Raw genomic sequence first — 18247 nt, 5'->3', positions numbered from 1 at the left:
AAGAACTCAGAGTAAAATCCATAGCCTTAAATGATAAACAAAACAGGTTTTTAATTCAAGACTAAAATAAATTAAAAGAAAATAGAAGCGATTTCAGATAGAAACACAAATGTGTCAAAAAGAAAAAAGAAAAGAAAAATAAAAAGAAGAAGATACCCCACCCAAACACATTTAATAGATTTAGGCCAGGTGCCATGAATCCCACCTGTAATCCTAGCACTTTGGGAGGTGGGAGAATCCATTGAGGCCAGAAGTTTAAGATTGGCCTGGTCAACACAGTGAGACCCGATCTCTACCAAAAAACCCACAACATTCAATAGATTTTAAATAATAAACCAATCTGATCAATAAAATGCTTTCAATTAGCCTATTTCCCAATACTTAAAGCACAGGCTAGTCTCTACATATAAACTAATACATTACTTTATAAACCTTTACACAGAGCCTAAATAATAGTGTGATAATGACATAGGAATACAGATCTCCAAAAATCTGTATAAGATGAAATTTTCATGTAATAAGTTGCTAATTCAAATCAGTGAGGAAATGACAGATTATATAAACTGGGATAAGTGATTAAGAAGCTGAGGCTGGGTGTTGTGGCCCACACCTGTAATCTTAGCACTCTGGGGGGCCGAGGCAGGTGGATTACTTGAGCTCAGGAGTTTGGAGAATAGTATAAGCAAGAGTGAGACCCTGTCTCTAAAAAAAGAAAAAATAGCCAGGCCATTGTGGCAAGTGACTGTAGTTCCAGCTAATTGGGAGGCTGACGCAAGAGGCTCTCTTGAGCCCAAAATTTTGAGGTTGCTGTGACCTATGGCACTCTACAGAAGGTGACAGTGAGATTCTATCTTAAAAAAAAAAAAAAAAAGAGGGGCAGCGCCCATAGCTCAAAGGAGTAGGGTGCAGGCCCCATATATCGGAAGTGGCGGGTTCAAACCCAGGCCTGGCCAAAAACTGCAAAAAAAAAAAAAAAAAAAAAGAAGAAGAAAAGAAAAAGAAAATAATCCTGGAAGGCTAGGCAACGTGGCACATGCCTGTAATCTTAGCACTCTGGGAGGCTGAGGCAGATGGATTGCATTGAGCTCAGGAGTTCAAAACCAGCCTGGGCAAGACTAAAAATAGGAAAAGTTGCAGCTACTTGGGAGGCTGCCGCAAGATCCTTTGAGTCCAAGAGTTTGAGGTTGCTGTGAGTTCTGATGCCATGGCACCCTACCCAAGGTGAGAGTGAGACTCTGTCTCAACAAAAGAAAAATCCTGGAAAACACTGTTAAATTTGTAATAATGTCAATTTAATACCAATGCAATTTTTAAAAGCAAAAAGTAAGAGACAAGAACAAACAGATGAATAAAAAGACTGTAAAGAATATTCACAAGTACAATAAAGGCTTAACATTCAGGGTGTATCAAACATTTCCTTTAACCAGTAAGAACACAACACAAAAGAAACAATAAGCAAAAGACTGTAGACGGTTCATAAAAAATGGAAAGTGAGCAAACATAAAAACATTAGTACCAGTTACTGGGGAAACTGCAAATGAAACCAACCAGATACCAGCATCCAATCAAAATGGAAAAAATGTTAAAGAGTAATATCCAGAGCTCAAAAAGTTGCACAGAACCAAGGACTTTTATCTACTGCTGGTGAGAGTATAAACTGGTACAGCATTTTGGAAAGACAATCTATTGTCCTTATATTAATAATAAAAATAAGCATACACTATAAATTATTTCATTTCTCAGTTTATCTAACTCTAGGTAAACAGTTGCATAAAATCACTGCAGCAATTTTTAAGAGAAAAATAGTAAACAATACAAATAAGAAAGATATATCTACAAACTATGGAATATTATGCAATGATACACTGACATGGAAACATAGCCAAGATATATTAAGAGAAAAAAAATCAAGTTCTGGAACAAATGATTCTCCTATTACTCATGTAAAAGTGGAAAAGATACAACTACCTTGTTCCCACATGTATAAAACATACTTACACACATATATATAAATGCACTGAAAAAAGGACCAATAGGAAAACTGATAACCCTCTGTAGGAAGGACATGAGACTGGTGAAGGTGGTCTGGAGAGATGCATGGATATAATCCATACATTCTTTTTCTCCAACATCTAGGATTATTTGCAAATGCACAGAAAAAGTGAACATCCTTAATCCTACCTAGATTTTACAGCAAACAGTTTGCTCTAATCATCTCATTTTTAGATGCACTTCAGATTGTAAACATTGGTATACTTTACCCCAAAATAATTCAGCATACATATGAACTAAAATAGAGGGGAAATTTATATTTAGTGAAATACACAAATCTCCAAGGTATCATTAGTGGTTTTTGTTTGCTTGTTTGAGACTCTGTCACCTTGGGTAGAGTGCCATGGTGTCGGAACTCACAGCACTCTCCTCAAACTCTTGGGCTCCTGCCATCCTCCTGCCTCAGCCTCCCAAGTAGCTGGGACTTCAGGCTCCTGGATTGGCCTCCCAGAGTGCTAGAATTAGAGGCATGAACCACCGCATCCGGCCCCATTAGTGAGTTTTGACAAATACATTCACCACATGATCCAAAGCCCCAATTCAAGGCATTGATCATCATCACCACTCTGAAAGTTCATCCAGGCCCCTTCCCTTCCCAGTCAGTCCCCATGCCCACTGCTCCAGCAGCAATCACCATTCTGGGCTTGTTTTTCAGCATAGTTAAGTACTGTTTGTTTTAGAATTTCATATAAATAAAATCGTATGTCCTCTCTGTGATAAAGCTTTCTTTCCCCTTCAACCTAACTGTGAGACTCATCTGTGTTTTGCATCTCTGCAGTTCATTCCTTTTTACTGTTGAGTAGTATTCCATTATGCAGACACACCAGTTTGTTTATCCATTCTCCTGCTGACGGAAAATTAAGCTGTTTCTAGTTTGGAATTATTATGAATAGAGCGACTATGAACATTTTTATACAAGTGTTTCTGTGAACATGTTTCCATTTCTCTCAGGCTGGGGGCAGTGTTAAGGATCATGAAAACACCTAGGAGTAGAACCTGCTGGCTCAGGGAGTAAGTGTATATTTACTTTTATAGGAAAACTGCCAGACCTTAATCTGCTAGTGGACATATATCACATACTACATTTAAAAAGCAGTACATAGTTAACAGTGGTTACCCAGGGAAGAAGCCGAAGATGACATTTGTATTTGTATTGTAAAAATTCAAACAAACGCGTTACTTCTACTATATGAAAAGAAAAAAAGAACAAAGTCAAGAGTCCACATCTCACTTAAAAGTAGTTCAGATTTCTTGAGTCAGCCTACACTGACCACTAACTTGTAATCTAAAGGCCTTTTGCCCTTAAATAAAATACTGAAATGCAGCCAGGCCCATTCATTTACATTTGCCTATGGCCACTTTTAAGCCACAACAGCTGAGTTAAGTAGCTGCAACAGACACCATATGGTCAACAAAACCTGAACTGTTAATTATCTGGTCCTTTAAAGTTTGCTGCCTCCTATTCTAAAGAACTTATGTGGGCTTTGTTTTTAATTTCAAAGTCACATTTGAAGCTATCTTATAAAACTTTTCTCTTTTTTTCTAGAGGAAACTACAGCCAAGAGATTTCTGAGTTATCTAAGCTTAGGTGGAGATGTGGAACTCAGCTTCAGGTCTATATTCTGAGTTCCAGTCTTGTCATCTTTTCAGTACACTGGTGTATTTCTAAGATGCATTCAGGAGAAATAAATGTGACCCAGGCTCACTGTTACTATGATGCCTTACCTGGAAACTTCAAAATGATTCACAAACTTACTAGAAGATCATTATACTGAGCTAAGTGATAGAATTATGTCTTTATACAGAAAAATGAGCTGGGTGTGGTGATGCATGTTTATAGTCCCAGCTACTCGGGAGGCTGAGGCAGGAGGATCTCTTAAGCCCAGGAGCTTGAGGTTGCTGTGAGCAAGCTGACACCACTGCACTCTAGCTGAGGTGACAGTGAGACTTCATCTAAACATAATAATAATAAAATAAAAATTAAAAAAAGAATCACAACTTTAACTCCACAAATAAGACTTTCACAGTGTGGAGCCATACCAATTAGCCCATTACATTCTCAACTTTAGTCCAATCAAGCAGAAACTGATTAAGTAACAATCTGCTCAACAACAACAAAAAAATGCTTACTATGTGCTAGATGCTATAGAAACATAAAAATTCAGCTGTGTAAACCTTGCCTTCTGAGAGCATCCAGTCAGCAGAAGCAATGTATATATAAATCACAGTAATCCAGGATACTAAGTTTCACAAGGTGTTATTTCCACCTGTGCATCTCAAGAAGGCTTATGGCAGAGCTGGCGTAAGTGGGGAATGATTACTATGCAGAGAATGAAGATGGGAGTGGGGGGTGGGGTGGGGGGATGGAATATGCGGTCATTCTAGACCAAGGGGAGCAGAGACACCACTGTGGCCACAGCATGGGATGTGTGACGGAGAAGGTCTAAGAGTGGGTAACGATGTTATAAGCTCCAAGCCAACACACAGTAGCCTGGAACACCAGGCTTCTGAGACTTAAACTTTCTCAAAGCAGTGGGGGACATACACAGCTCAAGGGTCTGGGGAGTAGCATGATCCAAGCTGCATCAGTAGAAATAACCCAATAGCTGGCGGGGGGGTGGGGTGTCACATCACATCATTCCAACTGATTCCTTAGATCTTTCCTTAAGAGCCCACTCTCCTCAGTCAACACCATCACATTTTTTTAAAGCAGTAGATAAAAGTTGGAAAACCAATGATTTATTTGAACTTGGAACAACTGTGAAAAAATTACAAAAGATCTTCATCTGGTACTTCAGGTTTTTAATCAGAGAGTTTGTAAGAAAAGGATTGGGATCCTGATAAAGTGGGACAGGGCTGGGGGCAGTGTTAAGGATCATGAAAATGAAATCTATGAAGCTAGGATAAAGGAACATGCCGGGCACCCTCTGAATGTATGCTTTCATGTGAGGTGGGAATGTAGGAGGTGGTGATTAGGTCAGAGAAAATTAATTCCTGAATTAACTGCAGTAGTAATAATAGATGTGTGGGTTACACAGATTCAAGAGATATCAGAGAACAACCCCAATTTAGCCAGGTTGAGAGCCTAGATGACAGAAAGGACCTTGAAGCTGTTTTTAAAAATTTCAAACACAAGCATGACAGAACTTCAGTGGAGGAAGGGAAACGGGCTGTTTACAAGGTGATGTAGACGGTACTGCAGTTAAAGAGTTAACACATCTCAGCATCCCTCTTTCAGGTCTGTGTGGTGTGCAGAAAGCAACTAGACTAAACTGGGAGCAGAGGAATGTTAACCAATAAGTAAAATTTGTGGCTCATCGCCTATAGCTCAAGCAGCTAAGGTGCCGGCCATATACCAGAGCCGGCAGGTTTGAATCCAGCCCAGGCCTGCCAAACAATGACAACTACAACCAAAAAATAGCCAGGCGTTGTGGCGGGCACCTATAGTCCCAACTACTTGGGAGGCTGAGGCAAGAGAATCGCTTACACCCAGGAGTTGGAGGTTGCTGTGAGCTGTGATGCCACAGCACTCTACCCAGGGCAATAGCTTGAGGCTCTGTCTCAAAAAAAAAACCAATAAATTCATCTTTCAGAGTTAAATGGGTTTTTTCTTCTAACGTAATCAGTGTTAAATGAGTGGTCCCTAAACATGGTGATAAAGTCATGGAAAAGTTACTATAGATGAAGGGGTTTTTTTTTGTTTTTTAAGACACAGTCTCCCTATGTTGCCCTCAGTAGAGTGATATGGTGTCACAGCTCACAGCAACCTCAAAGTCTTGGGCTTAAATGATTCTCTTGCCTCAACCTCCCAAGTAGCTGAGACTACAGGTGCCTGCCACAAAGCCCAGCTATTTTTTGTTGTAGTTGTTGTTGTTTAGCTGGCCCTGGCTGGGTTCAAACCCGCCAGCTTTGGTGTATGTGGCTGGCGCCGTAACCACTGTGCTACAGGTGTGGAGCCCAGATGAAGAGTTTTAAAACTTTTAATAGAGCTAGTTTAATTCTATAGAAATAAAATCACAAGTCAAGGCTCTGCGCCTTGGCTCAGTGGCGGGGGTGCCAGCTACATACACCCAGAGCTGGCGGGTTTGAATCCGGCCCCAGCCTGCCAAACAACGACAACTGCAATTTAAAAAAAAAAAAATAGCCATGCGTTGTGGCAGGCGCCTGTAGTCCCAGCTACTTGGGAGGCTGAGGCAAGAGAATCACTTAAGCCCAGGAGTTGGAGGTTACTGTGAGCTGTGACGCAACAGCACTCTACTGAGGGCGACATAGTAACTCTGTGTTTCAAAGGAAAAAAAGTCAATTTCAAAGACACCAAATTAATTTGGGGATGGGCAGAGGTTGTTCTTTAATAATACTAAAGCACATGCTACCCTATTTACAGTGGCATCACAACACAACACATAAATACACTCCCTTCTCTGCCTTCCTGTATGGGACTGTTCTTGGGCAGTCCATAAGGGCTGTCTCTCCTGCTGGGTGATAGCTATGAACCTGCCCTGCTCTGCGGCTACCACCCACATCCACCACTGACCTGCACTACAGCCTGCACACAGGGTAAGGCAAGTCCTATTACTTTCCCAACAGTGTATATTTTTGTAAGGCTTTTAAGTTTCTTTAATGTCATACTCCACAGAACAAAGAACACCACCTTACAAAACAGTGTGATACTTGAAAAATAAACATACTTGCCTTCTCCCCTATAGTCACATACCCAAGATGGAATGGAGTCCGATCTCCAACGCAGAGCATTTACTGAGGCATGACTCAAAAGGTGACTGAGAAAATGGCATTTCATGGATGTATAATAAAAGAAAAAATACATGAACAAAATACACATGCTAAGAGTTTTGGACCAGAATCACAAGTATACTTGGAAATCAGTCAACTTGAGTTTTAAGTTAATAGTAATATAATGCATTTACTGACACATACCATGGCATAGTTTTAAGAGAAGAAATAAAACCTCTGGCCTTAGATTCTAAAGGCCCAAACAAAGATGGGGAACCCACAGTCTTAAATGCCTTTTGACTGAATCCAAATTTACTGAACAAATCCTTCGATTTTTATTAATACATTTGTTCATCTTTTATATTTTATTTTAAAAATGGACATACTTAAAATACCAAAGATAAAAATAAGCTTCAAAGAAATACTCCTCCCAGACTGACTGGCACAATTAGGACATTAGTGAGCCACAAAGGCTAAATGAACGGCTGCCATGCTCATGATTTACTATAGTTCTAACTTCCGTCACCCACCTGGTGCCACTACCAGCGGGCACCGCGACTGCACAAGGCTGGTTGTCTAGAGTTTAGGGGGTCAAATATGCTAGTCTGTTATCATCTTTTGATAATCACGTACCATGTGAAGTGGAATATGTGCACCAGCCTCACAGCTCAACAGCCCTTTGTGCCAAAGAGGACCAAGAGAATGTTGAAAGAACAACACTGATTTTTCAATGAGGATTGGGAATTGCATTACTATCTTGTTTCCACTAAAGATAAGATGATTTGCTTGCTTTGTGATACTACAATATCATCATAAAAGAAATCCAATGCTCATCAGCATATAAAACTCATAAGGACCACAATTTTTTTTTTTTTTTTTGAGACAGAGCCTCAAGCTGTCACCCTGGGTAGAGTGCAGTGGCATCAGCTCACAGCAACCTCCAACTCCTGAGCTCAAGTGATTCTCCTGCCTCCGCCTCCCAAGTAGCTGGGATTATAAGCGCCTGCCACAACGCCCGGCTATTATTTGGTTGCAGACATATTTGTTGTTTAGCAGGCCCGGGCTGGATTCGAACCTGCCAGCTCATTTCTATGAGGCTGGCACCTTAGCTGCTTGAGCCACAGGTGCTGAGCCAGGCCCACAAATATTTTAAACAAGAGGGAGAGGTATGAAGAGTTGTATTGCAGAAATTAAAAAAATCAAAAGTAAAGACAATTCTTCCAAATAGCAATAAGACCTGGAAATAATGCCACTGAAGCAACTTAGAGAGTAAATATTTGGGGGAAAAGGGAAGCCATTCAGTGACGCATAAATTGTGAAAGAGCACACTGTCCAAGGTGTAGGATGTTGAGACCTTGTAACACTTCAAAGTATAAACAACTGCCTCTTTCAAGGAGAACCGTAACTGATCAGCAGTATGAATTAGCTTTCAACTTAACAGAACAACTTCATGCACTACTTCAAAAGGAAAATATATACTACTCAATCGCTTCGGATGAATCAACTGCTAATACCAACTTGGTACATGTTTTATACTTCATTTGGGTCGTAACAAGAATTTTTTTTTTCAAATTAAATCACAGCTGTGTACATTAATGCAATAATGGGGTACAATGTGCTAGTTTTATATACCATTTGAAATATTTTCATCATAACAGAAGATTTTCTTTGCTATGAAGAGTTGCTCACTTTGGGTACTCTTGGGAATAGAACAACTTTCAAGAATGGAGAACAGGTATCTTCAACAACTTTCAAGATAAATGTTGTGAAGTTGGGGTGAATCTGGTAAATTTAATGAGTACATGTACAGATGGTGCACCTTCTATGACAGGAAAACATGAAGTGTTTATTGCACAGATAAAAAAAGTATAAACAGGCTGGGTACAGTGGCTCATGCCCATAATCCTAGCAGTCTGGGAGGCCAAGGCAGGTGGATAGCTTGAGCCCATGAGTTACAGACCTGCCTGAGCAAAAGCGTCTCTACTAAAAATAGAAAAACTGAGGCAAGAGGATTAATCGCTTGAGCCAAGAGTTGGAGGTTGCTGTGAGCTATGACCCTACAGCACTCTTCCTAGGGCAACAGCTTGAGACTCTGACTCAAAAAAAAAAAAAAAAAAAGTATAAAGAGATCAAGATGGTCTCATTTGTTTTCATTATATCTTGCATCAATAAAATCTCTATGCTCCGGCTACTATTTTAAGCAACACATTGCAACAAGTTATAAGTATGGTTAACTATATTCATACAAAAGCAAAACAGCATTGTCAGCTTTGTAACATGCTAAAGTTGAATGATGAAGTACTCAGTGTGGATTTGCTGTATTTTTCTACAGTCCTAATGGCACTGGCAGGGTAGGTGTTGGCTAAAATTTTATGAAGAGGAGAATCAGCAGTGTGAAATTACTGAAAGAAGATTTCTATAGAAATGTAGCATTTCTGTGTGAGGTCATGTCAAATCAAAATGACCTGAATAATTCTTTGCAAGATAAAACTAAATCTATATATAACATGTGGCAAAAATATCCAAGCTTTTCAGGAAAACGATCTTTTTTCAAAAGATGTCTGTAAAAGAAAATTTTAGATGAACATTTTCCCCGGTTAGCAAAGGCTATTGATGAGCAGGATGATAATGAGAATCACCTAAGGAAAGCATAGCTATTCTGGACCTATTAATTGAAGAATACAATAAATGGTTCACTGACTTTGAGAATTACGACATCACACTCAAATTAGCATTTCAGCCTCACCCAGTTGGTATCACCAGAGTAAGGAGCTACAGATGGAACTGATGTGAGCTCTCGATAGATGACATTTTAAAGTCATTATTTGATTCTAATAAAGATCCAACTAAAACAAACAAACAAAAGCAGAATATTCATGCCTTTGGCAACTTGCCAGAAAAATGTTTTCTCAACCACTTATTCACATTCTCCCACCTAACCCAAATCAAAACTCCCTTAAGGTCACAAATGACTGATCACCCAGCTAGAAGAGCAACTGAAACTTTGGATCTCCACGCTACAACCAAATATTCAGATGCTTTCCAATAAAAAGCAGACAAAATAAACCTCATTAAAAGGTGAACTTTAACAAAGTTTCATTCTTTGAAATTACTAAGTACACAGTAGTTAGATTATTACATTTTTAAGCGTATCTAATTGAAGTTTCTTGCATGTGGCCTTATTTGATCACATCTAAATTAATGCAGACTTCTAACATGAAAAGGTTTCCCACCCTTGGCTCAAGGATTCTATCACTAACTCACTGAGTGAATTTTAGAAGTCAGATAATTTGTAGGTTCATTTTTCTTCACTTATGAAATGAGGACATGGGATAGATTAGAGCCTTTCAAGACTTTTCAATTATGAGCCACAGTAGCAAATAAATATATTTTACATCAGGGTATATATACAAAATATACAAAAATTTTATGAAACAACACTTTTCTCTAGATAGAAGAAACTTATATTTTTACTCTTCTATTTCATTATTTAAAAATGTTAATGGCAAAACATGGCCTACTACCTATAGTTTAAAAACAGCAGATGGCAAGCTTCACTATTTTGACTCTAATTGTATTTAATGCACTTACATTATTTAAAATTTTGCAACATTAGCCACTATGTGTGAAGTTTCCTTTGTCCTGTGTTTTCATAAACAGCAGCTACTTACTACTGATGTAGACTTATGGTTCAGTTTGAAAAACCAGCTCTAGGTATACTTGGATACCCCACCTAGTCTCTGTTAGAAGATGGTTGGGAAAATCAAATGAGGTAACGTGTGTATGTAAGCATTCTGAAACTGCTGTAACCACATGTAAGATATTAGCCAAATGTACACTGAAGTAGTTACTCCAAATATTTATGTAACTGTTTCAAATAAGGCAGTGTGATGTAACATGCAATATTTTTAGTGTAGCCCAAATGTAAAGAGCAAAATTTCCTTTTACATGTGTGGGCTTCTTAATGTATTCAATGCACGCGGGGAGGAACCGCAGATCAAAATGGGACAAAAGATTTAAATGTAAAAACCAGAAAAAATCTTAAATGACCATCTTTATAAATAAAATCTTGGGGGTAGAAAACCATACCAGCAGACCCAGCAGCATTACAATGTCAAAAAAAGACACTTTTTTTCCTCCCACCACCTACATTAAATTTATGATTAAAAAAGTAAAAAAGACAACTAGAAGAAAAAATTTACAAAAATGACAAAGGGCTTTTTTAAAAATAACTGTTACCAAAAAATGTAATTTTTACAAGAGACAACCCAGTTAAGAATAGCTTCAGTGCTGATGAAGGTATGAGACATTACTATACACTGGGGAAGTGTAAGTTGATAGGAACTTTTCAGAAGGTACTATAACAATATGTTTTCAAAATGTAAAAAGTACACATGAAGTGGCCCAGAAATTCCACCAGCACAAACACATCCCAAAGAAATAAATTTGCAAAACTGTACATGCAAGTGTGAAGGGAATGGAAGGAAGGAAGAAGTACATACAAATAGGGTAGGAAAAAAAATCACAGAATTTCTCTAATTGCACAATGGAACTCCAGTCAACTATTAAGATGGTGACATTTAGCCAGGCTCAGGCTCAGTGCCTGCCTGTAGTCCCAGCTAAGCAGGAGGCTGAGGCTGGAGGATCACTTGAGCCCAGGAGTTCAATTCCAGGCTGGGACATAGTGAGCTTGTCTCTTTAAGAAAAAAAAAAAAATGTTTTAACTGAAAAATATGGTGATACAGATCTTTATTAACACAAGAAGATACAACCTTTTCACAAAACAGTGAAATCACATGTTATATACATTTCAGAAAGTTATACCTGACAATGTTAATAGTATCTCTGAGGTTGTGAGATCAAACAGGTAGCCTACACATGTGTCCATGAGAATTAGAAAAAGACCCCTCTCCTGGCAGACATTATCTCCACAGGTACACAGCTCTCCGAACTGATCTTGCCTTTTAAGAACTGAAACAAGGTATCCCTTGTCTGCACAGAGGTGCTCTGGGGTACACAGCTTAGGGAGCTGAGTATGTAAGAATCTCAGCCCCCTGGCCACTCCTTCACAAATCCTTAGAGCAGTGGTTCTCAACCTTCCTAATGCCGCGGCCTTTTAATTCAGTTCCTGTGGGCTGCGACCCACAGCTTGAGAACCGCTGTCTTAGAGGGATGTGTTGGGATAAGATTATGGATAATTTCCAGCAATTTATGCCATTCAGCACTGGCTTACTATTATTACGATAAGCACAGTGATTTATTATTCCCTGATAAAATTAATACTTACAATCACTTCCAAACCTATTTCCAACTTTACTTGTACTACTCTTACAGCCCTTAAACCTCACCCTATACATTGATAAAATGTGCACATGTTATCTCTTCAGATGCATACACCCAATAAAATCTCCACCCCAGATCATATAACGCAAAGGTTAAAGGACGTAATCTGCAGTAAGAAATGTCATTTTAACACAGGGTAAAGCTACAGAGTACTGGAAATGGGAACGCTCCAAGGTAGGTAGGTAGCTACAAGAATTAATTCCTCTCCACCACTCAAAACTTTACTCTGCAAATATTTGGTATCATAAATCAATAAAGATTGATGATTGTTCATCATTTTGTTCCATTTATCTCCCAATGCAAGATCTAAGCAGGGGTGGTGAATGTGAGGCCTTGGGGCCACAAAAATGGCCTTTTGGATCCCTGGGTGCAGCCTTTTTACTGAATCCAAACTTTACAGAACAAACCCTTTAATAAACAGATTGAGCTGAGGGGCCCCACTTGGAGGTAGGTAAGATATCTGTAAAATAACACAACCACTGAAGTAGGATTAAAGGACTGGGTTCTTTCCCTGACTCCGAGGAATATGTCATTTTACACAAGGCAAAAATCAGAACCTCCCAGAGTCTTATTTTTCTCATCCCTAAAATGGGTGGGGCTAAAGCTCCCTCGTGACGGGACTTCACAGTCCCCTTCCCACCTGGAGGAACCCATCTCAGTCAGCAACAACAGTTTATTTTCTGAGTCACAGCTAATTAACTACTCTCTTCATACTTCTCTTAAAAATGTGGCCAAATAGCTCTGAACTCTAGAACTTTATTCCCACCCAGAAAAAAAAAAAGGTCAAGACCCATCAACAAAATATTTTCCAAAAGTTAAAAAAAAAGTACAATTAGTTCACTAAGAATAAAGAAAAAAAAAAACCCTAGTCTGTATTCAGACAATAATACAATTTTTCAAAAAGAGGCATCCTAAAGCCGCCCTACGCTGGTAGGTGGTTTAAATATTTCTTTTAAAACAAAGAGCTCACGCATAGAAAAAAAAAAAAGCTAACATACTAAACATCACTCACATGTTTCGAAGGCACAGAAAAAAAAAACAAAACTTCGCTGTTGAGACAGGATTTACTTTCCCCTAAGAAGTAAACATGAAAAGAAGAAAACCTCTGTAATTACAGATAAGTTAGGGAAGAAACAACCTTTTTAAGGGCCTTTTACTGCCCCAATTCTAGCGCGTTTCCCTGGACAATGTACTTCTGTGATTAAGTCCCCGCGAGGCGCTCATGCGACCCACACCCACACTCCACACTCACTCGCACTCCGCCGACCGTCGCGGCGGCAGCGTGGACGAGTCACAAGATAGCGGCGGGAGTGGAAATTTCCTCTCCCCAGGCGTGGGGCAGGGTCTGGCTTCCCCGAACCGCTCGGCGGGCCGGGCGCCTTCGCCAGGGCCTCCGCCGGCCGGCGCGCTCGGTACAAAGGAGGCCCGGGCGCTCGGCCCCGGCTCGCCCCGGGCCGCCTCGGGGCAGGGGTCCCCGGCTTCCGGCGCCGCTCGGGGCCCAAGGCCCGGGCAGCACGTGCGCCCGCTCCGGGCCGGGAGGAAGGAGGCGGCGCGGCCCTGCCGGGGATGCCCGCGGGCCCTCGGTAGCCGCCGGCGGCCGGTCCCCCCCGGCGCGGCGAGAAATGAATGGAGCCGAGAGGTCCCGGGCCAGAGCCCCGCGGGCGGCGGAGGGCCTGGCGACACCCGCGACCCCGGCGAGGGGAGCCGCCTCCCGCCTTTCCTTTCCCACCCGACCCCGCCCGGCGCCCTCCGGACCGCGGCCGGCCCCGGGCGCCCAACGGCAGCCCGCTCACCCCAGCTCTTGGCGGTGCGCCCCAGGAACTCTTTGGTGGTCGGGTTGTAGAGGAAGAGCTTCCAGTCGGTCAGGCTTTGGTTGAGGGACTTCTTCTCCTTCTTCGTCATGGTGTGCGCGCGGACGGCGAGGGGAGCTGCGGCCGCTGGGGTGGAGGCGGCGGGGGGCGCGGAGGCGCGTCCGGGCTAGCGGCGCAGCCCGGCGACAGCAGCGGAGGCGGGACGGCCGAGGACACCTCCTCCTTACCGGGAGTACTCGAGCCGACTGCCGCGCGCCGGGCCGAGCAGCCGCTCGGGCCGCGGGAGCCTGACGTCTCAGCCCGCCGCAGCCAATCCCCGCGCCGCTCGGCCCCGCGCCGCCGCCGCTACCGCCTCCCGCCGGCGGCTGGGGCGCAGTCCGAGGCTGTGCGGACGCCCCGCCCCGCCCCGCCCCGCCCCGCCTCGCCGAAGCCTCGGCTTCGCTCGGCCCGGGCCGGAGGGAGCTGGAGTTAGTTACGCGGTACACGGTGCAGGAATGCTAAGGGCTCCAGCGCGCACATTTATAGTAAGCGAAAGGTGTGCGCCCTGACCCGCCGGCTTCCCCGGGGCACTGGGTTTCCCGGGCGTGCCGGGCGCCCTGGCTCCGGGGAGGCGCTGCTGGCGGCGGCGGCGCGGACGAGCAGAGCGCGGAAACGACTCCGGGCGGCCCGAGTCATCCTGGTCCAGACGGGGCTTAACCACCGCCTCCCCGAACTGCCTCGCAGACCGTCTCGGGGCGTTCTCCTCTGTGCTCTATGACGTTTCTAAAAGACTCTGCCGTAGGGTCTCGGGAGGGTGTCCTAGTGTGTGTTAAGTACAAGCTGCTGCTCAGAGTGTAGTTTTTAACCAGGAATCTCGGGTCAATGGGCATTTCATTCTAAATATGCCCGTATTAATTAAATGGAATATAATTTCTCCAGATTCAGTTGAATTTATCAGTGGAATCAATATTCATGCTTTCCTAAGGTTCTCGTCTATTTGAAGTCGTCCGCTTCTGCTCAAGACACTTCGATTGTTAATCTACAGGCAATCAGTACTTAGTTTAGTATTTGTTGCCTAAATAAAGTTACTGGCTTTTCGTTTTTCCACTGTAGTGGACGCTGCCCTGGGACGGAGCTGAGGGTGCAGTCAGCATTTGTCTACGCGAGGTGGAGCTGGAGAGTACCGTCCTGTTGGACTGCCGCGACGGAAGAAAAAGACGTAAATAGGAGTTTGGGCAGAAGGTGGTTTTTTTTTTAGAAAAAAGAGATAGAGCATTGTTTCTGTTTTATTAGCAAATAAAAGTTATGAATGGAGATATGTAACACACATCTTATTGTTTGGAATGATGAATAATCCTTCTGGAATTTTAAACACAGCCTGCAAATGCTTTATAAGCACGTAGGAGTAAATGGGTAAAGAAATTCTTCTTTTTTCCTCACTTATTATCTAAGCAAGAAATTATGAATTGTGCCTTACACAAATGGAAAAGAGGTAGAATATATTCTTATAAAGTAATTGTGTGCGTGCTTACGAAAGCTAAATTTCTACTTAGAAGCTTGGAAACAATACCCCAAATCCAGTTACTTTTGAGCTAATGACACTAAAATATTTGCAGAAGTGTTTTGGAAAGTTTGGCATGAAATTAGTATTAGAAATAGCAAAACACCACATGCAAGCAGACTAGGATGCATTTCTTTAGATCAGAGCCAAAGTTGAAACGAAGAATGTAAGTAGTTAATTATTTTTTATCTCCATAACGTAACAAGTCAGAGGAGGTCTGAAAGAGGGGTAGATTTGATAGCAGCCTTTTTAGTTTGGGTAAGAGAGAAGATAGAAGGTCTACAATAAAATATAAAACCTAACTGCTTTATTTAGTGTGTGTGCTAACCCAGTATATACAGAAAAAAACATGGTAAACAAAAGCATGAGATAGTCTTTCAAAGATATTGACTGCTGTCAAAGATTTATCATTCGTATATATTTCATGGTCTTTAATATGACTTTCATACTTAGAGCTTTGTGGTTTTCCAAATAAGAATTTAAATACAAATATAATTCAGTAAGCAGTTTTAACATCATGATTAGCTCAGTCCAGTACTATACCCAACAGATTTCAGTTTGACAAAAATGTTAAGTCCTACTTCAAAACATGGAAACATTTGTTGCTCTGATACATGACACTTGAGCATTACCTGAAAAAGAAAATGCTGAGTATACTGGGAAGTGTTGGCCTACCAAATATGAGATGAAACATCAAAAAAAAAAATTTTTTTTTTGAGACACGGTCTTGCTCTATTGCCCAGGCTAGAGTTCAGTAGCATCATCATAGCTCACTGCATCCTCAAACTCCTGGGCTCAAGTGATCCTCCTGCCTCAGCCTGGCAAGTAGCTGTAACTACAGGTGTGTACCTCCATGAATGGCTAATTCTTTATTTTTATTTTTGTAGAGATGAGGACTCTCTATTGCCAGGCTCATCCGGGATTCCTAAATTCAATCCATCCTCTCACGTCTGCCTCCCAAAGTGCTGGGATTACAGGTGTAAGCTAGGACACGTGCCCCTAAGTTTCTCTTTTAAAGGAGAAGTTAACTTTCTGGATAAAGTGCAGGATGCTCACTTAAATTTGGATTTCAGATGGATGATGGGTAATTTGTGCTATAAGTATTTTCCATGAAATATTTGGGACATAGCTATTCTAAAAAATTATTCTTATCTGTCTGAAATTCAGATGTAACTATGTATGCTGTATTTTTATTTGCTAAATCTGACAGCCCTATCTGTAGAGGATACTTGTAAATCCCATAGGAATAATAAAGATCACTAATAAATAATTTAAAAAGTCCCAGGCCCTGTACTACTTGCTTAGTGTGATTTATTTCTTAATCTTCACAAATACCCTAATTGGGAGTACTGTGATTTCTTTCTTTTTAGAGACAGAGTCTCATTTTGTCGCCCTTGGTAGAGTGCTGTAGTGTCACAGCTCACAGCAACCTCCAGCTCTTGGGCTTAGGCGATTCTCTTGCCTCCCGAGTAGCTGGGACTACAGGCCCCCACCACAAAGCCTGGCTATTTTTGTTGCAGTTTGGCCGGGGCCAGGTTTGAACCTGCTACCCTCAGTATATGGAGCCGGCGCCCTACTCATTGAGCCACAGGCACCGCCCTGTGATTTATTTCTTATTCTTCACAAATACCCTAATTGGGAGATACTGCTTCTGTATTTATCGTAAATGAAGAAACTGTTGTTTAGAGAAATTAAGTAACTCACCCAAGATCAAAAAGCTATCAAATGACCATATCTGGATTCCAATACCCATCTCTCCACTATCACTCAGTATTTCCTCTATAGTGAACAATGGCAGAACTCTAAGGAAATTCCACAAAGCTGAGTGAGGCAGAATAAAGAAACACAAGAGGGCCACTCTCATCGAGCATGCTCTACACATAGCGGGATCCAGCCTCTACTTTCTATGGGCATAAACAAGATAGTTTACTAAAACGCTTAGTTTCATTCCTGAATTTCTGAATTTTGTGTTTAGAAAAAAGTGTTGAGCTCTTCTATAGTGTCTTATTTGTAACTTGATGTTATAGCTAATGTGACAGTGGTACACACTGAAAAGCCATTATTTGTCCTTCAGAGAGTAGATAATAAGATTTCCTTTTTTTTTTTTTGAGACAGAGTCTCACTACTCGCTTTCTGTAGAGTGCAGTGGTTTCACTGCTCACAGCAACCTCAAACTCTTGGGCATAAATGATTCTCTTGCCTCAGCCTCCCAAGTAGCCGGGACTACCGCAACACCTGGCTATTTTTTATTGCAGTTGTCATTATTGTTTAGCTGGCCCAAGCTAGATTCAAACCCACTAGCCTTGGTGTATGTGGCTGGCACTGTAATCACTGTGCTACAGGCACCGAGCCGATCATAAGATTTCTTTAGAAACAGTTCTTCCCACAAGCAGCAGGAATAATTGTGTTGGCATTTTCCTATGTCTGAGAAACCCAGTCAGGAATACCTACACCTTTTCACAAAGCAATGTCCATTTCCACACAACTGATTTTAATACTGAATGCTTTTAATAATCCTTTAACAAACAACGTTTCTGTGTTCTGTGCAGATTAAAGGGCAGAAGACACACCTGCGGTGCATCTTACAAGTGTACATGTGAAACTTAGTAAATGTAGAATGTAAATGTCTTAACACAATAACTAAGAAAATGCCAGGAAGGCTATGTTAACCAGTGTGATGAAAATGTGTCAAACAGTCTATAAAACCAGTGTATGGTGCCCCATGATCACATTAATGTACACAGCTATGATTTAATAAAAAATAAATAAA

General features: G+C 41.5%; 1 protein-coding gene across 1 annotated transcript in view; it reads right to left on the bottom strand.

Annotated features, from left to right (window-relative positions):
• The window catches only part of ATP1B3 (ATPase Na+/K+ transporting subunit beta 3), a 54190-nt gene extending 39961 nt beyond the window's left edge, over positions 1-14229 (bottom strand). The window contains exon 1 of the mRNA XM_053600768.1: positions 13920-14229. Coding sequence (XP_053456743.1) covers positions 13920-14028 — 109 coding nt within the window. The 5' untranslated portion in view covers positions 14029-14229. The remainder of the gene's footprint in view (positions 1-13919) is intronic.
• Positions 14230-18247: the final 4018 nt, after the last annotated feature.

The sequence above is a fragment of the Nycticebus coucang genome, chromosome 8, assembly GCF_027406575.1.
Source record: "Nycticebus coucang isolate mNycCou1 chromosome 8, mNycCou1.pri, whole genome shotgun sequence".
Lineage (NCBI taxonomy): Eukaryota > Metazoa > Chordata > Mammalia > Primates > Lorisidae > Nycticebus > Nycticebus coucang.
The sequence above is the reverse complement of the archived record's forward strand: the minus strand, read 5'-3'. Positions and strand labels throughout refer to the sequence as shown.